At 39.3% G+C, this 25,125-nt stretch overlaps 1 protein-coding gene across 7 annotated transcripts in view; it reads right to left on the reverse strand.

Moving 5' to 3' along the window:
• Window positions 1-10,860: 10,860 nt before the first annotated feature.
• Window positions 10,861-25,125, reverse strand: part of LOC100025382 (zinc finger protein OZF-like) — a 28,385-nt gene continuing 14,120 nt past the window's right edge. For all 7 annotated transcript variants that reach the window (XM_056814413.1, XM_056814411.1, XM_056814408.1 and 4 more), the window contains exons 5-6: window positions 23,398-23,490; window positions 10,861-14,336 (exon numbers count right to left, since the gene is read on the reverse strand). In XM_056814413.1, coding sequence (XP_056670391.1) covers window positions 13,009-14,336; window positions 23,398-23,490 — 1,421 coding nt within the window. In that variant the 3' untranslated portion in view covers window positions 10,861-13,008. The remainder of the gene's footprint in view (window positions 14,337-23,397; window positions 23,491-25,125) is intronic.

A 25,125-nucleotide genomic window follows, 5' to 3' on the forward strand; every position in this document is an offset into this window, starting at 1 on the left:
TGGAAGGTGGAAGTATGTATATGTGGCAATTGACACATACTCAAGGCTCATATGGGCCACGGCACAAACGGGAGAAAAAGTTTCTCATGTCATTGCACACTCGCTGGAAGCATTTGTGCATTTGGGCGTTCCAAATCAGATAAAAACTGACAATGGTACTGCATACACCAGCAAAAGGTTTGCAGAATTTTGCACATTGTGGAATATAATCCATAAAACTGGCATTCCAGGTAACTCCACGGGTCAAGCAATAGTGGAGAGAGCTAACAGGACTCTCAAGAACCAGATACAAAAACAAGAAGGAGAGTACCTGACAATTTATGAGGGTGACATCTCTAAACCCAAACCTATTATTCCTAACAAATTGTTAAGGATGGTGCTTTTAACTCTCAATCATTTCTCCATCCCAGAAGGGCTGAATGCTACACCTATGCAGACGCATTTTGAGTGTCATGATACAATGGACACGGTGCAGCAGCCCTGGGTTTTTTGGAGATTGCCAGGAGACAAAGATTACAGAGGTCCGAACAGACTAATAACGATGGGTCGAGGCTATGCTTGTATTTCCACAGATAATGGAGAGATCTGGACTCCCAGTAAGCATCTCAAACCATGGAAGGGACCGCTTCCAGATGCAAGGGGAGCAGAGCAGCAGGCTCACCAGTCTAGCACCGCACCGGCTGCCCGAGACCAGGACGAGAAGCAGACGAGCATCGCTGCTGTCTCCAGTCAGCTACCTGATGGTCAAGCGCAGGGCACCGGGATCGAAGGCAACACTGGTGAATGCACGCACTCTGAACACTGACATTACATTTACTCTGATGACATTCACTATTTTGACTTTGCTGAACATCTGTCATGCTGAAGTCTACTGGTCCATCGTGCCCAAACCTCCTATTTTGAGAATGTTAACTTGGAGGGACAAGCCCCCTCTGGTATATGTTAACAACACGGACTGGCTACCACACCCTATTCTAGCCAAACGTGTTCCTCTAGAGTCTGAAGGGGCTCTGTACAATTATTCAGGATCTACTGTGTATCCTCCATTTTGTATGTCTTTTAGAAATTCGTTTATTGGTAATTCTTTCTGTGTACCACGCAGACATCAAGCGTGGATTGTCAAAAATGCCACTGACAACAGTTATGTAGGGGTTGGCATGGGTGTGATAGGAATGGGAGATGAGTTAGCACGTAAGACGTTCCAACCTAAACACCCGGCTAACAAGTACCTATGTCCAAATCAGATAGGTACGGTACAAAAGGAGTTGCCATGGACAGATTGTTCTGTCCGAGTTCCCAGAAAGGTTAAGATGCCGGCAACCACAGACTTTAACATCTACAATTGGGCACCCAGGTTACGTTGTGGTCGCTCTGAACAACTGACGCGATTAGACAAATACACTGACTATGAGAAATGGCACCTGCCATGTCAGAATTTTCAGAAGATTGAGGACTTACTAGAAGTGGACACGGCTGGTTCTAGACTTGCTATTGAAGCAGGTCCTATACAGAACACTCAGTGGAAGATAGCGGCTGCCACGCAGCCGATATACAAGTTTAAGGTCAAGGTGAAAAACTCAGGACTTGATCTTGAGTATGACAGTCACATCAATGTCACAGCATGTGTTTTTGCTCCTTATGTAATGCTAGTAGGTAACAGCCTTCGAATTTTTAAAAATGACCAAGGTCTATATGAGATCAACTGCACAAAATGCCGCCTACATCAATGCCTTAGTCCTAAACACCAAGATTCATATGTTGCCATTATGTATCATCCACCTTTAATGTGGGTACCTGTCAACTTGACAGAGACGTGGGCGTCTACGCCTACTGTGCACATTGTTCAAAAGGCATTTAACATGGTTATACACAGGGACAAGAGAATGGTCTTTGCACTTGTAGGAGCCGTAGTCTCAGTAATTGCCATGATCACATCACTAACCACGGCAACATTGGCATTAACTTCCTCTATCCAGAACCATGAGTTCATACAGGAAGTGGTGTCTAAATGATGGCACATCATTTAGTGGTTCCAAATGATGGCACACTCAGCAGAGTATTGACTTAGCTTATAGAGATGAGCTGGACAGTCTAAAAGATGCTGTGTTTTGGTTAGGTAAAGAGGTTGAAGCTTTACACACAAGAATTACTTATCCCTGTCATTACAATCAAACGGGTTATTGTATTACTCCGTTGCCATATGACAATGTGTCATATGAATGGCAACTGGTTGTTCAGCACATCAAGGGTGCTTGGGGAAGTCATAACAGCACCTTGGACATTATTAAATTGCAACAGCAGATCAACAGATTAGACCAAATTGTATATGAGAATGAAGCTGCAAACATAGCTGCAAATTGGGAAGCAACTTTATCTTCCCTGGATCCCCAAAATTGGTTTGGTAGAGCTAACAACCAGCATTGGTACTATCATTTTGTTCATATTATTGGCTATTGGTTTGATTATACTTTGCGGCAGAAGCTGCAAAAACAGAGCCTACATTCAAGGCATACTGCCAGAATTGGCACGGTCTTATCACACTCGGCAATTGGTGCCTGAAAATGTTGAATTGAACACGACCGTTCCATGACAGACCAGAGTATCATGATATTTTGCATTCCAATCTTTGCTATATACTGAGTATGTGAAGGCATGTTTGCTATGTCACATGTCTGTCCCTCCTGAATTGTTCAGAGAGGATGTTTTTCTTTAATGGGATCTCTCCCACCACACAAACAAAAACAAAAGGGAGAGGAATCTTATAGAGATCAGTATTTCTAAAAAATCTTACAGAGATCAGTATTTTACTCTAAGATCAGTATTTATATTTTTAGAGGACACTTTTTAAAGTCACTTTTGATTAATCAACCTTGATTTTTTCTTTTACACTATTAATGCCAGAACTTTGAGTACAAAGAAGGTACTGTTAATACTCTGATCCAAAATTATGAAGGTGCAAAGATTTCTAGAATGACAGTCACCTTATGGTCGGTAAACATGAGAACATGGCAGCAATTGTTAATTTTCAGTTGACCATTCTGGAGAGTGATGTCTGATTGCATGCAACGGGAATCATAATGAATCTTTCATTATGGACCAGACAGCCTAAGCCACCCACTGATGCATACTCCATGGGAAATGGATGTTTGAGGTTGGGGAATGCAGAGACACAGCGTACTGACGCCCTCAGTCACTGGATGTCTTGGCAATGTCCTACCAACCAGTTTCTTAGGTGGCGGGCATCTGGCAGTGAGAGTGAATAGATCCCAAAGATGCAGAATCAGTTCAAGAGAAGGAAAGCATTTATCCTTCGGGTCCAGAGGAGGTCAGTTTTGCTAATCATGATGAGATCTGACAGCTTCTCATGGTTCTGACTGGTGAAGAGTGACGTGGTTAACTGAAGCACCTATCTTGTCAGACAGAGAACTTCTACCTCATGAAACCAGGATCAGTGTTATGGAAATTATTTTTCTTTTTGACATTTTTATATCTTATATAATTATTTTGTTAAGCAGATAGATAGAAAGAAAATTCACACTTAATTTTTATATTTGAGTTTTATAATCTGGTTTGGTTTTCTCACCTTGAATCGTTGTGATTGTGCACCAGTGTGTTTATATTTAGCGTGTGTTGAGTTACATTTTGATATTACACTATTCATTTGTGTGTCAAACAAAAAGGGGGAGATGTAGCAGTCCAGCCCATAGGCATTATGGGGAGACAAGGATTGTGAGTGAGCACATGGCCATCCTGCGCATGGCAATGAGTTTTATTGCTAGCGTGGCTAAAGTTTAGGCGCGAAACCTTGCTTTCCTTTGTCTCACTCTCCCGGGGATAATAACCCCACCTTCACCTTGTCATAAGTTGCATTATCCAATGGGAATACCCCAGGTAACTCATCCATATGCATTGAGGTATCATGTAACTGTTCAATATGTATTGAGCTCATTTGTATACCATAGATAATAAATTGAGGAGCCACAGCCAGCCCGCCCACTTGGAGGACACCCACAGGTTTGCAAAGGAGCATCTTCTCCCCTGGTCTTTAGGCCAGGCCTGCCTTTTTTCCTCTCTCCCTCTTTCTCCTAATGCTACCTAGCATTATCTACCTCCTTTAGTTTCTGATCTCCTTTCCATCTGAGCTAGCATTATCCTCTGACCAGTGTAGTGTTAAATTGAGACCATTGGGTGGGTTAGCCTGGATAGCCCAGTGGTCGGAGCAGCTGTGGCTCCTATAAATAATAATTGTTTACTGACTCGATTATTTACATCTCTAAAGTCGGCTCGTTCACGCCCTTCGCGGGATCTAAAACTTCTACCCTATTTCTATCTTCTCTCCTTGCAACCTCTCGCGGGCCGGGAGGCTGCAGTTCTGTCAACACTCATCAAAAATACTTCATGAAAGGGGCAGTTGATTCCCCCTTCCCCCCTTCTTTTTTTGCATATCATTTTATAGCCTTTAATGCCCCAATCTTTCCCTATGAATGATTCTTTTATTTATTATAATAATGAAAACATTTTTGAGAGTTACAAATAACATTTCCCCATATGTTAATATATAATTTGATCTAATTGTAGCCCTTAAAGAAGAGAGTTTGAATAAAAAAACATTTTTCTCCTTTTTCCCTCTCTTTTATATTTACCTTTTCCTGTTTCTCTTGAAGAAGGAAACAATAAGTAAATTATGTGAACACAGAACACTATACATGTCAGACCTTTGAGAAGGGAAAGATTTTAAAACCAAGCAAGACTTACACAGAGTCACAAAATGTAAAATAAAGAATTGTGACTACATCAAATTAAAAAGGTTTTGTACAAACAAAACCAATGTAACTAGAATCAGAAGGGAAGCAACAAATTGGAAAACAATCTTCATTACAAAAACCTCTGACAAAGGTTTAATTACCCAAATTTACAAAGAACTAAATCAATTATGCAAAAAAACCAAACCATTCTCCAATTGATAAATGGGCAGGGGACATGAACAGGCAATTTTCAGTCAATGAAATCAAAACCATTAATAAGCACATAAAAAAGTGTTCCAAATCTCTGATAATCAGAGAGATGCAAATCAAAACAACTCTGAGGTATCACCTCACACCTAGTAGATTGGCTAACATGACAGCAAAGGAAAGTAATGAATGCTGGAGGGGATGTGGCAAAGTTGGGACATTAATGAACTGCTGGTGGAGCTGTGAATGGATCCAATCATTCTGGAGGGCAATTTGGAACTATGCCCAAAGGGAAATAAAAGACTCTTTGCCCTTTGATCCAATCATAGCATTGCTGGGCTTGTACCCCAAAGAGATAATAAGAAAAAAAGACATGTACAAGAATATTCATACCTGTGCTCTTTGTGGTGGCAAAAAACTGGAAAATCAGGGGATGCTCTTCAATTGGGGAATTGTGCATCTTAAAGTTTCTCAGACTCTACCTTGGAACATTTGGTTAAGGCTATTCCCCATTTAAACAATGGAGGTACTTGATCAGGAATATATTGGGAATTTTACATTACTCCACCCATACTTAGTCATATTTTAGGGGAAGATAACATTGTAAAACTCCTTACTAAATAACGAAAAACTATTTAACTCATACTTATAGTGAAGCCAGAACCTTAAGCTAGATCTATTTTTAGATCTAATGCAAAAAGGGTGCTAAGTACCTATGAAGGTCAAATTAATCACTAAAAGGTCAAGCAACTTACAAGGGGCAAGTTTAGCAAAGAAGTGTGAAGTACTCAGAATATATAATCTACCCAGAGAAGGTGAGAACTAAAGAGTGGTTAAAACTAAGAATGGGCAGTCCTAGGAAAAGCGTCTACTGATTGGTAGATGTAAAAATTTAGGGGAGGTGACACAAGAGAAAATTTTCTTTAAAAGGGAGTAGCTTGAGGGCTCTGAAGGTAAGTTCAACTTTGCAAAGCTGAATTGGAGGTCAGAAGTCAGAGCTGGGTCTCTGAACTCAGTTCAGGAGTTGAGGATTTCAGTGAAGAATTGGAGTTTTGCTTGGGACAAAATCTTGTGGTGAGTGATTAAAGACTGACTTAGTTTCTTCCATAAAAAGAAAGGCCTAGGCCATTGGCCTGGGCCCTAGCCTTTTCCTACTATTTCCTCTTACTCTGTCTCCCTTCCCTTAATTCCTTCATTCGTATTAATTAAAATCTCCATAAAACCCAGCTGACTTGGGTATTTCATATTTGGAAATTTTTCCCATGGTGACCACTTATTTTTAATATAATATCAAGATACTAAAAATTATCTTTAAAGTTTTGCCAATTCACAGTCTTGAAACCATATTTTCACGGTCACAGAATGGCTGAACAAATTGTGGTATATGTTGATGATGGAATCCTATTGTGCTCAAAGGAATAATAAAGTGGAGGAATTCCATGGAGACTGGAACACTCCAGGAAGTGATACAGAGTGAGAGGATCAGAAGCAGGAGAACATTGTACACAGAGTGATACACTGTGGCACAATCTAATGTAATGGACTTCTCCATTAGTGTAAATGCAATGGCCTTGAACAATCTGCAGGGATCCATTAGGAAAAAAACCATCCACAAGGAGAGGACAAACTGTGGGAGTAAAAACACTGAGGAAAGGCAACTGCCTGACTACAGGGGCCGAGGGGATATGATTGGGGATGTAGACTCTAAATGAACACTCTAGTGCAAATACCAACAACATGGAAATGGGTTCAGAGTAAGGATACATGTGATACCCAGTGGAATTGCGCATTGGCTATGGGAGGGGAGGGAGGAAAAGAAAACGATTTTTGTATCCAATGAATTATATTTGAAATTGACCAAATAAAAATGTTTTTAAAAAAAGTTTTGCTTTATTTAATCATTTCTCTCCAGGTGATCTCACCAAAGCGAAAAAGCACAGACTGAAAACAAATGCTTGGAAGCACCTGCTAACGTGGATTAACCCAAAGAATAGACAGCTCAGGTAAGGCCAAGTTGTACTCATGCAGGCCTTTTAGGGAGCTGTAGGCCATTCTCATTCTTTTGCTTTGTTCATCTTGCAGGCCTTGGGATAACAGGGCAAGATGGCTGCAAGCCAATTAAAGCCAATCATTTTCCAAGGGTAGAATAGTAACAAAGTTCAAATTGTAGCCAAAACAATTTCTCTGAATCCTTTAACATGTGATGCTAGCACCCTCCATCCTGTGGGCACCCCTACTCAGGAGAGGGCAACTTCAGATCTTTTTCAGACACAGCTGGATACCCAAAGGCTATGCTGCTGAGGACTAAATGTCTTAGAAGTTCCTCTTCTGAAGATTGTACCCCTATCTTATTCCCTCTCTCTAACTAGAAGGATGGTGCACTAATCCTGGAGGTACTGAGTGCATCATTATGGTTTATAACGAATACTCTTAGGATTCAAGGAACTATTTTAGAAAGTTCTCCAATTTCAAATTCCTGAAATGGGCCATTGGGGACCTCAGATGAGCCACTTAGGTCTTCAGTGTCTGAAGCAGAAACCCTAAAATCACTGAAAATGACTTTATTCCTATTATAAGCAATAAAATGTATATATCATTAAAAAAAAAATCTCCGATCCCTGACCACCACTAACTACAAAATCTGTTTGAAACTTCCAGTTTTTTGTTTGTTCGGTTTTCCTGGTTGGAGGCTAGAAAAGTGGCAGTAGCAGTGATTCTGTTATACCACCTTAGCTCTGATAAGAAAAAAGGAGGAAAAAAAATCAACCTAGGCCTTAAAAGCTGAAAATATGGCCAAATAATTTAAGGAATTTACATAAGTGCTGGTAAATTCACATAATTTAGTCATGAACCCAAATGGTCACTTTTAATACAATTGGGACCTCCTTTTATCTCTTTAAATTTGTGGGGTGTTGTGGGGGGGTGATTCCAGGTAAATTCACCAATCTGTAGCCTTGGGGAGACATCTTAAGCTTGGAGAATTTGGGTAGGAACAGTAGAGAGTCCTACCAACCCAAGTCTTTGTTGGTGGTGAGCCAATGGTGAAAATTTATCTATATACTAGCTTCCTATTTTTTAAAGGGGGAGGAGTACCATGAGGAGTGGGATGGAGCATCTAGGGAAGGTCCACACCTCATCATCCTGTCTGGGGTAACCATAATATAATGCCAAAAATGATCTAACATATAAGGTCACTGAGGCAGAGCTCTGAGCCAATTACTATTTATTAAATGGACCTGGCCACTATCTGAGATCACTTCATGTTCAGAGTCAAGTTTTATAATCCTTAAATCCCAGACAGTTCAGATGGGACAGTATTAAGTACAGAATTTCCTTGGGGGTCCCACAGTCACTTAGGGGTTCACAGAGTAAAGGTCTAGTAGATCTCCACCTCTATTGTTGAGTAATGGGCTTACAAATGTAAGTACAGAGCAGGCAGAATCCCACCCAAATGTTGGGCAACAGACTCCTAACTAGGGGACATTTTACATTTTGCAGGGACCTACCAACCCATTAGAACATTTCTATTCTCCAGTACTCAGACCGTCCAGGCTGGAGGTTTGGGGGTCTTCCTTGCTCACTTAGTCATCAGGCCACATCGATGGAGGTCCTCTAGTTAAGACACTCTTGTGCTCAGTGAACTACATGTTAATGACAAGTAAAAAATCTACTATAAGATAGGATCTATTTAACCTACTCTAATTATTCTGAATTGTGTTACATATTGGGATTAGTTAATTATCCTTAACTGACTCAATGTACAATAATGTCTTTTAATACACAAGAAATAATCAGCCCCCTGATGGAATGTCTTTAAACTGGATTATACTGATGAGCAATTAGTCTAGGGGTAAAATCATTGATTTAGGAGGGGCAGAGGGCTACTCAAATAGGGTGGGGGTCCAATTATTGCTCATTGTACCCATCTAGCAAGAAATGGATGGAACCACTAGAACCACATACAGTCTATATTATTCATACTCAGTGATTCCAGTAGTGTCAATAGGAAGACTGACACAAGTAGATCTCTGAGCAATTTTATCAAACAGTGGCTGTCTCAGACCTCCCTCTTCCCCAGAGGATCAGAAGACTTGACTCCCAGGGTAGGTTATCTTCACTGACAGATGTGCCCATGAGATTGCATTCACTGTCTCTGATTTGGTTTCTTTGTCTGTCACCAGAAGGATTCAGTCTGGACAGAGAAAGTTGTTTATCTCCTTTCCAGCATGAAGAAAAAATAATAATCAATCAAATCTCAAAGGGAAAGGAGATGGAAAGGCCTAGAGCACAAGGTTACATGAGATCATTTGTAGTAGTCTTCCCAATTATTGATGGGGAAAAGGCAGAGCCAACATTCCCTTTGGTTTTTACCAGAAAACAACTCTTGCTGGAGAAGAGCCTGGTAAATGCTATCACTGTGGGAAGATGGAAGCTTGGATCTATTTCTGATACCTTTAGAAAGCCCCTGCTTAGACTTGCCTCATTTCTGAGATATCATATGGAAAACCCAACCTGTGAAATTCAGGAGGGAGCTCTGGAGCCAGCCTGACTCTATGATGACGCTGTTGAGGTTTGGCATGCCTTTGTGGACATCTTCTCTTTGAAGCATATTTAGAACCTGCGGGAAAACCAGATTGCTTTGTTGGAAACTCTCTTGTCCTGTGTAGCTTCGAGATTGGATTTGTTTATGGCTCTGAGTCCAGATTTGTTGCTTATTCAGGACCTACAACTCATGTTGACCCCAGAAGCCTTTCAGGATCTCCACAGATTGAAGGAAATTTCTGAGCTAGACCTTTTAGCTGGCTATGACCTGTATCTGGGAAGTGCCTGAGCCATTGTTTCCTCATTCCTATGTTTCAAATTTATAGTAGTAAAACTTCTAGAGGCTCCTCAACAGGCCCCCTATTTTGGCTCTCACTTCTGCTGCAGGACTTAATAAGCCTTTCTGAGATCTAAGACCTCAATAGCAGAAATGGAAATGCAGATGTGGGCATGCTGGGATTTGAGGGAATTTAGTATTTGGAAGTTGTTTCTGGTTTTTGTTTTTAATCAATGCCTGGTATCTCCAGAGCCTAGTATTTCTTGGTGTTCCAGATGTTTAATAAATGTTTGTTGACTTAACCCATTAGAATGTGAGCTCCTCCAGGGAGTTATCATTTCATCCTTTTTTTTGTTTCTTCGTGTTTTTTTAATCCTTAGCACTTAGTCTACTGTCTGGCCCTTAGTAGGTGCTTTATAAATGAGAATTGAGAAATGCTTCTTGAAGTAACATGATTTGAGAATTCAGTTCAAGAGAATTTGAGGCATTCTTTCCTCCCTCCCCCTTCAGGCCAAAATCTGATGAAAGCAAATCTAATCAAGGAAGACTTTGATCTACATTTAGACTCCATCAGTTTTCTTTGGAAGTAGCACTTTTTACTAAGGGTCCTTCAGAATTGTCTTGGATCATTGTATTGCTAAGAATATTTAATTCATTCACACTTGATTACTGAATAATATTGCAAGTACTGTGTACAATGTTCTCCATATTCTGCTCACTTTACTTTGAATCAGATAATGAAAGGCTTTTCAGGGTTTTTTTCCTGAAATTATCCTCATCATTTCTCATAGCACAACAGTATTCTGTCATAATCATTATACCAAAACTTCATGTATTCCTCAATTGATGGGCATTCCCTCAATTTCCAATTCTTTGCCATCACAAAATGAACTGCTAGAAAGTTTTGTACAAATAGACCTTTTTTCCCCAAAAAAAGATATCTTGGGATACAGACCTGGTCGTGATATTGCATAGTTTTAGAACCTTTGAGCAAGGTTCTAAATTGTTCTCATGAATGTTTGAATCAGTTCACAGTTCCACCAACCATACATAAGCATCTCAATTTTCCCACATTTCCCCCATTTGTCATTTTTCTTTTCTCTCATATTGGCCAATCAGATAGGTGTAACCTAAGTACCTAAGGTATTTTAACTTTCATTTCCCTAAATATACATATATATTCTTCATATTTAGAGAAACTTGCTGCAAATTTCTTTACATTAGGATTTTTTCCTCCATAGGGTATTTTCCTCCATAGGGTATTTTCCTCCATCCTATTTTCCCGTTTATCTTACTTGCTTTTCTCCTTTCATTCTATTCATTCTCAAGTGTTTTGCTTCTGACTGCCTCTTCCAATTAACCCAGTCTCTTTTCTTATCCCCTTTCCCTATTCTCTTAGAAGGCAAAGTGTATTTCTATACTCAGTTGGGTGTATACTATTTGCCCTTTGAGCCAATTTCAATAAAATTTAAGTGCTTCTCCCCAAATCCATCTAACCCTTGCAGAATTGAGATTTGAACTCTGGACTCCATTCCCCAGGAGTCCTTGTTAGCTCCCAGAATGCCCTCTAATCACACTGAATTCTCACCTGGGAGATATCACAAAACTTTATTTAAAGGATTTCTCCTCCAACTGGGGTCTTTTTACTTCCGCATTGGAGCACACAAGGCTCTCCACCTAGTAGGCAAGATGTGAGTGGTCGTGAATAGGCTCTCTGGGCCTAGACACGTATTTTTCTTACTTGTGTTTTCTTTATATTTTAATCTTCAATAAACCTCATAAAAATATAATACTCCTTGCAGAAACTAATTTCTACCTGCCTCACTTTCCCCAAATTCCTAAATTTTAATGACACCCTCCACTTCAAAAGCTCTTTGACTCTTTTTTTGTGAGATAAAGTACCCCAATTCTACCTTCCTCCTTCCAATGCATCCTTCTCACCCCTTAATTTTTTTATGCATTCACCTCATTATAGTAAACTCATACCCATGCCCTTCTAACTGCCCTACTGATGATAAGGTTCCTAGGAATTACAAATATCATCTTTTCATGTAGGAACATAATCAGCTTAATTTTACTGATTGCTCTAGGATTTCTTTTCCTTTTATGCATCTCTTGAGATTTATATTTGAAAATCAAATTTTCTTTTCAGCTCTGTCCCTTTCACAAAGAATGCTTGAGGAGACCTCTATTTTACTGAACATTTATTTTTTCCTCATGAATGTCTGTACTCAGGTTTACTGGGTGGATGATACTTGGTTGTAATCCTAGTTCTTTAACACTCTAGAATATCATATTCCAAATTCACCAATCATTTAATATAAAAGCCGCTAAATCTTGTGGTATAATGACTGTGGCTACACAATATTTGAATTTTGTTTTAATTCAAGGGATTGTTTGCTATATTTCCTGCTTAATCTTGGAGCCCTGGAATTTAGCTTTCTGCACTTCTTAAACTATAATTGTTATCATACCTCTATTCACTTATTTCCCTGTTTAATTAAATGCATTTCCTTTCATAAAACACCCTCTTTTCCCTGGATCATTTAACAGTCAGGTTCATGATCTTTTACTTCTTCTTGAACTATCACCATGTTTCTATACTAGATGCTAAGCTCTGACAACAGGGACTGTCTTTTGTTTCCCTTTGTGTCCTCAGTGCCTGGAACATTGTAGGTGCTTCATTAATGTTTACTAACAGACTAGGCCAGGGCTGATACTAGGCCTCCATCTCAATATCCATTCTGCCTTCTGATATCTTTCCTAGTAGTCAATGCACGCTCTGGCTTCAGTATGTGACTCTCTTTTTCTTGTACCTAATCATCTTTAAATGACTAGACCTAACACTGAAGATCATGGAAGCTCCTTTCTAGGCCCCTGAAGCCTCATGCTATGAGACACCAAGCAGTCTCTATTTCTCATCTTCCTAAACTGAAGTGGTAATCATACTCATGATTCCATAGGGAAAACGAAAGGTATTCAGCTTAAATTATGCAAACCTTAGCATTGGATTACTTCCAAGTGAGACAAAACCATTGCTCTTATTTGTGTGCTCCCTCATCATTCGGCACAGCCTGGGACCATGTCTGATCAATGTGCTGAGGCCCCACATCCAGGGCCAGTGGAGGGTCCCTGCAATCTTCCTTTAATCAGCAGCCTGACCCCAGTATCATCAGTAGAGCAAAAGTTCCCAAAGGTATGGCTGGGGTCGACACAGCTGCCCCCAAAGACTGCTGTTTACTGATTTGGCAGTGGCTGAGGGGAAATAAGGGTTGACTTTTGACTGAGGACTTTACTAAGCCGGTAACAGTCATAAGATTTCTCTCTACTGTGAATTCTCTGATGTACATTAAGATGGTTACTGAGTCTGAAAGCCTTTCCACAGAGATTACAGTCATAAGGTTTCTCTCCAGTGTGAATTCTCTGATGTCCAGTAAGAGTGGACCTCTCTGTAAAAGCCTTTCCACAGAGATTACATTCATAAGGTTTCTCTCCAGTGTGGATTCTCTGGTGTATAGTAAGAGTGGACCTCTCTGTAAAAGCCTTTCCACAGAGATTACATTCAAAAGGTTTATCTCCAGTGTGGATTCTCTGATGTACATTAAGATGGTTACTGAGTCTGAAAGCCTTTCCACAGAAATTACAGTCATAAGGTTTCTCTCCAGTGTGCATTCTCTGATGTCCAGTAAGAGTGGACCTCTCTGTAAAAGCCTTTCCACAGAGATTACATTCATAAGGTTTCTCTCCGGTGTGCATTCTCTGATGTACAGTAAGAGTGGACCTCTCTGTAAAAGCCTTTCCACAGAGATTACATTCATAAGGTTTCTCTCCAGTGTGGGTTCTCTGATGTGTAACCAAACTATATTTATGTCTGAATGCCTTTCCACACTGATTACATTCAAAAGGTTTCTCTCCAGTGTGGATTCTCTGATGTACAGTAAGACCAACCTTGCGTGTAAAAGCCTTTCCACAGAGATTACATTCATAAGGTTTCTCTCCAGTGTGGATTCTCTGATGTACATTAAGATGGTTACTGAGTCTGAATGCCTTTCCACACAGATTACATTCATAAGGTTTCTCTCCAGTGTGCACTCTCTGATGTACAATGAGACTGGCCCTCTGTGTGAATTTTTTTCCACATTGATTACATTGAAAAGGTTTCTCTCCAGTGTGGATTCTCTCATGTACAGTAAGAGTGGACCTCTCTGTAAAAGCCTTTCCACAGAGATTACATTCAAAAGGTTTCTCTCCAGAGTGGATTCTCTCATGTACAGTAAGAGTAGCTTTCTGTGCAAATGTTTTACCACACTGATTACATTCGTAAGGTTTCTCTCCGGTGTGGATTCTCTCATGCACAATAAGATCAGCTCTCTGTGCAAATGTTTTACCACATTGATTACATTCATAAGGTTTTCTTCCAGTGTGGATTTTCTGATGTACATCCAAGTTTTTTCTCCAAGTGGAATCACAGGCACCATCACCAATGCATCTTTGCCTCTGAGTTTCTTCCCCAGAAAGACTTAACTCTGCAGTCATCTCTTTCATTTCAAATCTGATCTTTCCTTCTGAAAGAAACAAACAACATACACGCATAGTCACCTAGACATGTATACATACATACATACATACATACAGATAGATAGATAGATAGATAGATAGGTAGGTAGGTAGATAGATAGGTAGGTAGGTAGGAAGGTATCCCCTTTCCTCCACTGGCAGAATAAAAACTGATTTTCATTCTATTTCCCCAGGCAAAGAGAAAAGTCCACAAACACAAATAGGCAGAAACAATCATTTCAACGTGCCATTAGCTCACAACTAAAGGCTGACTTCACTGACAGAGTTTTACTCATGATCATATTAGATCCTCACAAGAAAGTTGGAGCACAGGCTTTGCATTCACAGCTCAGGCCATGAGCTCAGAGTGTCTGAGTGATTTGAACAAATCCTAAATGCTAAGTCTAGAACTCAAACTCCATAACTTTGTCTTTCCTTTTCACTTTGACTGTACTCTCAGTCCTCTCTTCACAGATAATTATACTACTTGATATATGTATATAGAATATTTATATTATTTCATCATGTATCATCTGTAAACATAATATAATTTTCTTTTTTCTTTCTTTTTTTTCTTTAACCCCTTACCTTCCATCTGGTAATCAATACTGTGTATTGGTTCCAAGGCAGAAGAGTGGTAAGGGCTAGGCAATGGGGGTCAAGTGACTTGCCCAGGTTCACACAGCTGGGAAGTGTCTGATGCCAGATTTGAACCTAGGACTGCCTGCCTCTAGGCCTGCCTCTCAATCCACTGAGCAACCCTGCTGGCCCCCATAATGTAATTTTCTAAGGGAACATTTTCAATCTCATCTTTTCTATTACAGTAACTGAGATCACAGGATGAATGCCAACACTACTTTTTTCTATTGACCTGAGCCTTAAGGAATTTACTTTTTTGGAATAGTAATTACTTATTTCTTTTTAAAAATTGTATCATCAAATGCCACTGATCAGTAAAATAAAAATACATTCCTTATAATAGACACCATTAAAAAAAAATGAAAGACATTAGGGGGCATCTGGGTAGTTCAGTGGATAAAGAGCCAGGTTTAGGGATGGGAGATCATGACTTCAAATCTGGCCTCCAAACACTTTCTAGTTGTGTCAGCCCTGGGTAAGTCACTCAACCCCATTGCCTAAATATTCCCACTCTTCTGCATTATTGGTTCCTTGGGGGTTCCCACTGTGACCCAAGAGATGTGAGTTCAAAATGTGTGAATGGCACCTCAAACAATAAAGAGTTGGCAAGTTTTGTTAGGAAGCTATTTTTCCTCTGGGATAAGCATATGCTTGTTTCAACTTTAATACATTTCTTTCTGCAGTGATTCCAAGCATTATGGTATAGTATATAATGCTTTTGGGGTTCATGCAGTGATTAGATTAAACCCCGACTGCTTCTGACTTTGGGCACCATGTCCTTTCTGTTACCCAATTGCACATCAAATTCTTTCCAAACTTCTGGGAAGGTTGAACATTTAGGTGTGTGAAGATCATTAAAGCTCTGTCCTAGGGTCCTGCCCAAGACCCTGCATTCCTGGAGGTACCTCAAGGAAGAGAATCTTTAAATGTTTAGGCTCCATATGTAGAACGATTCATTGGGGGAGACGTGTCATGTTCAATCTCCTAGAACACCCAAGTGAGGAGATTTAGCATGCTGGTCTCCCAAGAATCAAAGGGGAGATTGTGAAAAGGAAATATGCCCTTCCCCCTTTTAACTACATGTACCTCGCATGGGACCTGGAAACAAGGACCATGTGAGGGAAATCATGGAGTAGATTAGGTGATGAGGATAGAATGGCAGCCGGAAAAAGCCAGCAATGGAGTTAAGACTATCAAGAGAGAAGGGGGATGGGCAATCTTCCCCTGCACAGCACCACTGGGAGCCACAGGCAAATTAGAAAGCATGGCTATCTCTGGAGATGTCACGTGTGAGAGTTAGTGGAGAATAAATAGGAGAATAAATTTGATAAAGTGAGGTATGAGTGAATTTTGGCCTCTTCTCCTCCATGTTTCTTGCTAAGCAGACCTGCCTGTGAGGGTGGCTAGGGGCCCTCTAGGAGGCCATAGAATAGCCACCTAAATGAAGCAATAAGGAAAGTACCTTTATATTTCTCACTCTTATTTTTCCATCTTTCTTTTTCCCCTACTATCTTTGATTAATATAAATATTAATTTATGGCTAGTCTCCTAATTTTAATTATTACATTTATGGCAACCATGGAGGAATCAGATGTTATAGAATTACTTCATGCTCTGTTAACGGATGGCGAAAGGAACATGATCCTTTCTATTGTGAACGGATCTCAAAATGATGATGCAGTGTGTTGGCCCCTAGAAAACCTGAAATGGAATTTTAATTCAACCAAGGATTACATCCATCTATGTGAGACTAGAAATGCATTATTAAAGGGAACGAAAGCTTGCTCTGACAGGCCAAGTGATTGGACTAAATTCGATGACCTCAGACGGGAGAGAATAAGAGACCATTTCAGTTTTATGACGGTTCTATCACAGTTGAACTAGGTTCTAGGTATTGTGGCATGGATGTCTCCAGAGGGATAGATGCCAGACTCATAAGGATTCATTTTGTAAAGGATCTTTCCGGAGATATTAAGGACTATTTTAAGAACAATTGCCCAGACTGGCCCATCATGGACATAGAAAAGCTAAAGAGGACAGCAGCATAGGTGTTTGAGGGCTGTGAAAGATGAAATAGAGAGAAAGCTGAAAAAGAGGAACTGGAGAGATTTTGAAAGGAAAAAACTGAATAAGAGGTGAAATTAAAGAAGGAAAAATATGAATTATAAAAACAAATAAAAGAAAAAGCTGAAAGACAGACAGAGGTCAGAAAAGAATCCATGAAGCAACCAATGCCATGTTCTTTTTGTGGGAAACAAGGTCATGTAGCTATGAGTTGTAGAATGAGAAACAGAAACTGGAGAAATATTAATAATAACAATAATAATAATAATAATAGATCCTCTAATAGGTTCAGTGATTATAATGGATAAAGTATAACTCAGTTCATAATATTACTCAAAGAATCTATAATTATTGTGGAGCACCAGAGAAATTGTCAGAATGACCAAAGTGATGGCCAGAGGCATGGCCAAAGGAATCAAGATGTATGATGATACTCGGGAAGGGAAGGGACCTCAAGGAGTCCAGAGGTGAATTTTAAGCCTGTTCAGACCTCACTGTTCCTCTCTCCATAGTGAAGAAATCCATAATGCAATCTTAAATACAGATCTACATCCAGAAGACAAGGTGTAAATAAAGTACTGTTAACCACTGAAACAGCTACCTAAATCAGAGAAAAGGACTCTTGGATACATTCCTTGCATGTAAAACGGGTACTCTCTACTGAAATTGAGTGACATCCTGTCACATATAGTGCATTTGCTGCTTTTTCTTTAGCTTTAATTTTGCTTTTAAGTTTACATATTAATCTAATGTTACCTTCAGTTAATATGTTTTGGTTAATGGCTATATGTTGTTACATTGTCTTTATTTGTATCCTCTTCCTATGATTGGACTAGGGATAATGCCATTAAAAAAGTCCATTGACAAGTTGGACAAACTCTTTTCCATGGCAAAGCTATTGGTCCCTATGGATGCTGGGTCTGTCACTGGATCCATCAGAACTCTGTTTTGTCATGGGCATCAATTCCAGTCCACAGAAAGGAGATGTGACCAGAGTTTGCACCATAGGAAGGTCATATATTACTCAAATAGCCTTTTGCTCCTTTTTGCTTTGTTAACTGTTACATAGATGATGATGGATGGACTCCATCAAAATGGTTACAACCTGTATCAGTAACCTTTGAGGAATTTAAGGAACTGAAAATATCAGTTGATTAGAATTGGTCTTCAGAAATGTTTTTTAGATATCTAGGACCACCATATCCTCAGACTGATCATTTGCCTACTGTGAAAAGAGACATGGGCCCGTTACGTACCAGTAAGTATATGGGTAACAAAGTGAAGTGCAACCTCACCATTCCATTCCTACCTCCACATTCATGTGTGCTAGAGCAAAGCTTAGAAATCGAATGGACGAGACACATGAATACATGTCTTTTATGACTGTTATGGTCTCATTAGGTTTGTAATTCTTCAGCTTATTCTACTCTTCCCCCGGGGTGGTAGGGTACTTGTCGTTGGGCTTATGTTATTCCATCTCTCTCAGTGCACAATCACTATATTGGTCAGGTAGACAAGTCCATGGCCAGAAATCTGGGGTCTTGGTGGCATTCTAGACCCAAGAGGCCAAGGTCAAATTCAGCAGCAACCTCATCAATAGTACAGAGGTTTTTCTGCCCACTCCTGCCAATCTTTGGAATGATGGCAGTAATAGATTCTGTTAGAAACATCTCAGCGGAGGTTGAAAGATTGGCTCAAGACACAGCTCAAGCCATCTCTCAAACAGCGGAGGCCATCTCTTTCCTACAAGAAGAGACTGACTCCTTAGCAAAAACAGTTCTATAAAATCAGCTAGCCCTTGACATGCTTACAGTTGCATCAGGAGGTACATGTGCCTTTATTAACCAATTTTGTTGTTCTTATGTAAACAGATCTGGAGAAATTGTTACAAACATCCTAAATGTCACACAAGTTGCTGTAGAGACTCATGGCTGCAGGGTACTGGTTCATTTGCTACTATAATCAAATGGACTCATAATTTTGGGAATTGCGGTACTTTTTAGAATTTGTATTAGCTGTTTTACTACTGTTTATAACAAGTTTTACCTCTTGAAAAAATTATGTACGCACACTGTGGATCATGGCCAAGTTAGAGAAGAAATTGAGCTAGCTTTTGAGGGAGGAATCCTTGTATTATGCCTCTGTTTGGCTAACCCGTTGTCATATAGCATGTGCAAGATGAGTTTCTGGTTGTTTTTTTAATTACTTTTCTCTATATTTCCAATGGGAAATTTGATTTTTTTCTTAATTTTTTACTTGAGTATATGGAATCAGAATTAATATTTTTTATTTTGAAAGATAAGTTTGCAATACCTGTTAGTCCTAATACTAATGTATACCCAAAAGATTTAGACTATGAAAAGCTGCCACTGAGTGGTATTATAGGACTTTAATTAATATTTGTATCTGATTCCAGAAGAAGGGATTACTAAAGAGCTACTGTACAGTGCAAAGAAGCACAAGGTCAAGAAGACCAACAATCCCAGTGGGACTGATAAGGATCTATGCCAAGACAGAGGACTTGTTTTGGGGATTGAGGAAGCAGCTGCATGGCAAATGCAGACACTGGACTTCCTTGTGCAAGTTTCTACAAATATCTTGTGAATCTTAAATTTACTCAAACTCTACTTTAAAAGATTTGGTTAAGCTATTCCCCTATTATAACAATGGAGATCCTTGATCAAGAATGTATTGGGAACTTTTAAAATTACTCCATCCTACTCAGACACTGCCTGAGGGGAAGATAAAGTTATAAACTCCTGATTGAACAATGAAAATCCCCAACTCATACCTTATAGTAAAGCTAGGTCAGTTTTTAGATCTAATACAAAAGGGTGTTCAGTACCTGTAAAGGCTAAATCAATACCTAAAAGGTCAAGCAACTTATAAAAGGCAAGCTTAACAAAGATTTAATCTAACCAGAGAAGGTGAAAACCAAAGAAGATGAAAACTAAGAATGGGCAGTCCTGGGGAAATTTAGGGGAGGTGACATAAGAGAAAATTTCGTTAAAAGGAAGGGGTACAAAGTGAGGAAAAATTTTGATTTGAGTTTGTAATTGAATTCAATTTGAAGAGTAATTTCAGTTCAGAGTGGATGAACCCAGCTTGGAGACGATCTTGTGGTGAGTGATAAAGACTCTCCCTTAGGCTCAGGCCTAGCTCAATTTGGCCTAGGCTCTTTTTCTACTACTTGGCTCAATTCAAACTCATTCTCTCATTCTCTCTCTCTTTCTCCCTCTTTCCCTTAATTCCTTCATTGTTTATTAATTAAACCCTCCATAAATTCCAGCTGACTTGGGTATTTCATATTTTGGAATTTCCCATTGAGACCACTTATTTTAGATTTTAAGACAAAACACTAAAAATTATCCTTTACAATTTTGGCCAAAACCTTTACAGTTCTGGCCTTTACAGTTTTTAAAATTTACAATCTTCTTTTGGTTTTCATTCTGGCTCCCCTCTCCCTGAGATAGAAGATAAAATCAGACCAGGGAATTATAGTTCCCTTTTACCTCACACTTTGTCCCTTTATCTCTTTTATACTATGGCAATTTTCTGTAGTCCCTGATGTCAGTGGGTAAGTGCAATATTGCTGCAATTGTCCTGCATCTTTGTAGGATATAAGCTACTTCAATTAGACCTTGCTGGTGATTCAAGGACCCATTATGATTGAGTCTTGCTCGTAAATTTTTATACAAAGGAATTTGATATGTATTTTTATCTAGATTTTTTTAAATTCTTTTTTTGGTTTTGGGGTTGTGAGGTTGTTTTGTTTTGTTTTAGGAATTGCTTCATATACCTCATAGCTCAGCTAGGTATCCCGGGGTGATTCTGGTATTGATCAACACCTTCCTAAGGGGGAGATTACATAATTATGCTAAAACCCAAGGTTCAAGATCTTTTAAAGCTATTTTTAGGAAAAGAAGATCACCAACACCCTGAATCAAGAAAGTGAATCTTCTGGAAAAGATGTCATAAGAATGCCTACAGAAATCACATACTACATCAAGAGATCCAAAATGAAGTCTGAGATATAATAAACTGAACTGAATGGAGTTGAACCTATCATTTATCCTGAATGTAAATTCTTATGCCAAAGGGGAGTGCCCCCTAATTGGCTTTTTGTCAATGCCTCTATCAATCCTTTTTTGTTTTCTCTCTTTTTTCTTTCTTTCCCTTGTATCCCCCAAATTATTGTAATTCCCTTTTTGCAAGGTACTATATTTTATATATCTCTAGTACACCTGTGGAATGATTCATTGGGGACACCTGACATGCTAATCTCCTAAAGAACCCAATGGAGGAGATTTACCATGCTGGTCTCCCAAAGAATCAAAGGGGGATTTATTTGAAGAGAATTTATACCCCTCTCCTACGGTCTTACATGGGATGCTGTCTTGTTTTCATCCTCGTATTCTTCGAGCTACGTCATTTATGACACCTAGGCTAGTCACCTAGGCTAGTCACCTAGGTACATCACCTAATGTAGGCTACATGACTCTGTTCTTGATCCAGACATGAATCTACATTTGAACCAGATGTAAAAAGAGAAGATAAGAGGGGTGAACAAGGAAGTGCTGTTTTTCACTGTCTCTGGTGTCTAGCCAAGTAAGATGCTGTTGGATATCACACTGGAAGCATCCACATGAGAGCTAGATTAGACTATTTTATTCTATCTTTCTACATATTTTTCATCTTTTACCTATCCAAGTAATTCTAATAAACTTTATGAAATTATGAGGACCAGAGTCCTAATTTTACTATAACATATGCAAAAAGGCACAGGCTTTCACTGGCTGGCTAGCACTACACTAGATTAGCTTTTTCATATCTGGGGTATCTTGGAATAACAACTCATGAAAGCTGAAATCACTAGACCAAGATGTTCCATGGATTTGCATTCTTATAGCAATCTCTTTGAAAACCCTGATGGATAGCCATGCACAGTGAGGCCATTATGAGACCATTATGGGCCACCACCACTATTCTTCAAAAACAGACCTTGAATTGCCCCTAATTGCAATGCAAAGCTGGTTTTCTGATCAGAATTCATCCTCTGCTCATGGTATTATTCTTCTATCTAGAAGCTTCTCAAAGGCACTAATGGGCAACACTGTTTGGTCATTCACTAGCTCCAATGAGAGAATAACCACTTACCAGTGGAAGAAAGAAGCTTATGTTTGAAGAAATTCTATCCTTACAAAGGATGTTGTAGATCTAAACATTTTTTTAAAACCCTTTACCTTCTGACTTAAAATCAATATTAAGTATCAGTTCCAAGACAGAAGAGCATTAAGGGACAGGCAATTGGGGTTAAATGAATTGTCCAGGGTCACACAGATAAGAAGGGTCTAACATCAGATATTAACACAGAACCACCTATCTCTAGGTCTGCCTATTGATCCATTGAGCCACCTAGCTGCTTATTTATTAATACTTTTAAAAAAGGAAAAATATAATGCACAAGTAACCTTCATGTAAATTCATCATTCAATACATTACTTGTAATGAGCCAATAGAAAAATGCACCTTTAAATATATTAACAATCAATTCATTTTGTTGATTGATTGGGAACCTAAAAACAAAGAATGAATTTCCATCCCTCAGTAAAAGAACTTCAACAATTCACCTCCTATTTTCTCTCTCATATATGTATGAGCACGCTCAGTTTTTTACTTAAAAATGAGAATACAGCTAGTGGTTCAGTGGGCAGAACACCAAGCAAGGTCAGGAAGACCTGAGTTCTAATCCCACCTCAGAACCTGCCTAGTACTGTGACCCTGGACAAGTCAGCTTCAGCTTCTTCATCTGTAAAATGAACATCATAATGTCCCTGACCTCCTCAGGTTTATATGAGGATCAAATAAGATTTAGAAAATGCCTGACACAGAGTAGGTGCTGAGTAAAATAGAGCTATTAGTTTTTTCATTATTACTTTTATTTTGACTATTCACTCCCTAATTCTACTCTTACTTAATCTGTTAATGTCGTCATGCTTCCATTCCCTCATTTCCTGTTGAAATAAATGGATTTCCATTCCAAAACATTGTCTTTTCCCAAGATCAGCTAAGAGTGTGGTTCATGACCTGCTGCTGCTTCTCAAACCATTTCTATGTTTTTTATCTAGATTCTGAGCTTCCTGACAGCATGGCCTGCCTCTTCCTTTCTCTTTGTGGGAAGTAAAATATTGAGGGGACTTGGATTCCCACTACCCTTCTATCCTCAGGATCAGACCACAGGAGATACTTAATCAGTGCTACTGACTTGATTGCCTAGACCCAGGTCTGATCCCATCAAGACCATTAAACTACAAGGAGGGGTAGAAAATTTAATGCTCATGGAGCAGCTGCTTTTCAACGACTCACCTGTACAAGTTCCTGTCGCAGCTTCTCCTTCTTGATTCTGTACATCTTCTCTCTTCAACAGGAAGAGCAAATCTAGTTTGGAAATGGGAATCCCTGCAACACGGAGAGAATAAAGAGCTGAGTTCAAAGTTCTTTCTGAGAATTCAAAAGTTATAAAATAAAAATTTTATGCATTTCTTCTGTTCTCAGAACACCTCAGTTTCTCATAATATTCCAACCTTTTCTCCCTATCAGACAGTAATTCCTAATTAAAAAAAGAGAAATTTTAATGAAAAAGAGGAAGATAAAAACATTGGTAAAATCAATCAGTATGTCAAAAAATCTAGCATCATATGCAAACTTACAGAACTCTCAGTCTGCAGGCTACAAATGATCAGGCAAGAAGAAATGGAAAATCAGGCAGATAAGGAAATGTAGAGGGACTCTATGTTGTAGTCCAAGGCAGGATGGGTCAAAATTCCACATACATAAAGGCTAGTTATCCAAAAGTCTGTCATAAATTGGTCAATACACATTTTCTGACAATTAAAAAATCCCAAACAAAATAAATACAAACTAAAACAATAAATCCACATGTAGCATTAAAGGCTATCCTGCTGGTCAACAATGCCTTCCGGTTCTGGATTTCTGTGCATTTCAAAAGCAGGTTTAAAAAGATCTTTTCTTTTCTTTCCATTTCCTTTCTCCTTAGCACTCCGAGCCCAGGCTCCACACTCAGTCCTCCTGCTTCCTCCAAAATGAGAGGGAAAAACTCATACTAAATGTTCCCAGTCAAGGCCGGGCTGCACTTTAGTTTTCATTTTTTTAAAACATTTAAACCTCATTTTATTTGGTCATTTCAAACATTATTCATTAGAAATGAAGATCATTTTTCTTTTCCTCTCCCCCCTCCCACCACCCTTCCCATTGGCAATCCTCGATTCCTCTGGGTGTCACATGTGTCCTCGATCCGCACTCATTTCCATGTTATTGTCTTTTGCATTAGGGTGTTCGGTTAGAGTCTTTCCCCCATCATATCACCTCCACCCCTGTAGTCAAGCTATTGCTTTTCCCTGGTGTTTTTTTTACGCCCACTGTTTGTCCTCTGCTTGAGGGTAGTGTTTTTTTCTCCTTGATCCCTGCAGGTTGTTCAGAGCCATTACATTGAGACTAATGGAGAAGTCCTTTACTTTTGATTGTACCACAGTGTATCAGTCTCCATGTACTATGTTCTCCTGGCTCTGCTCCTTTCACTCTGCATCAATTTCTGGAAGTCGTTCCATTCTCTATAGAATTCCTCCAGTTCATTATTCCTTTGAGCACATACTATTCCATCACCAACATATACCACAATGTGTTCAGCCATTCCCCAATTGAAGGGCATCCTCTCATTTTCCAATTTTTGGCCACCACAAAGAGTGCAGCTATAAATATTTTTGTACAAATCTTTTCCCTTATTATCTCTTTGGGATACAAACCCAGCAGTGCTATGGCTGGATCAAAGGGCAGACAGTCTTTTATTGCCCTTTGTGCATAGTTCCAAATTGCCCTCCAGAATGGTTGGATCAATTCACAAGTCCACCAGCAGTGAATTAGTGTCCCAACTTTGCCACATCTCCTCCAACATTCATTACTTTCCTTTGCGGTCATGTTAGCCAATCCACCAGGTGTGAGGCGATACCTCAGAGTTGTGTTGATTTGCATATCTGATTATGAGAGACTTAGAACACTTTTTCATGTGCTTATTAA

Source organism: Monodelphis domestica, chromosome 2 (assembly GCF_027887165.1).
Source record: "Monodelphis domestica isolate mMonDom1 chromosome 2, mMonDom1.pri, whole genome shotgun sequence".
In the NCBI taxonomy this organism is placed as follows: domain Eukaryota; kingdom Metazoa; phylum Chordata; class Mammalia; order Didelphimorphia; family Didelphidae; genus Monodelphis; species Monodelphis domestica.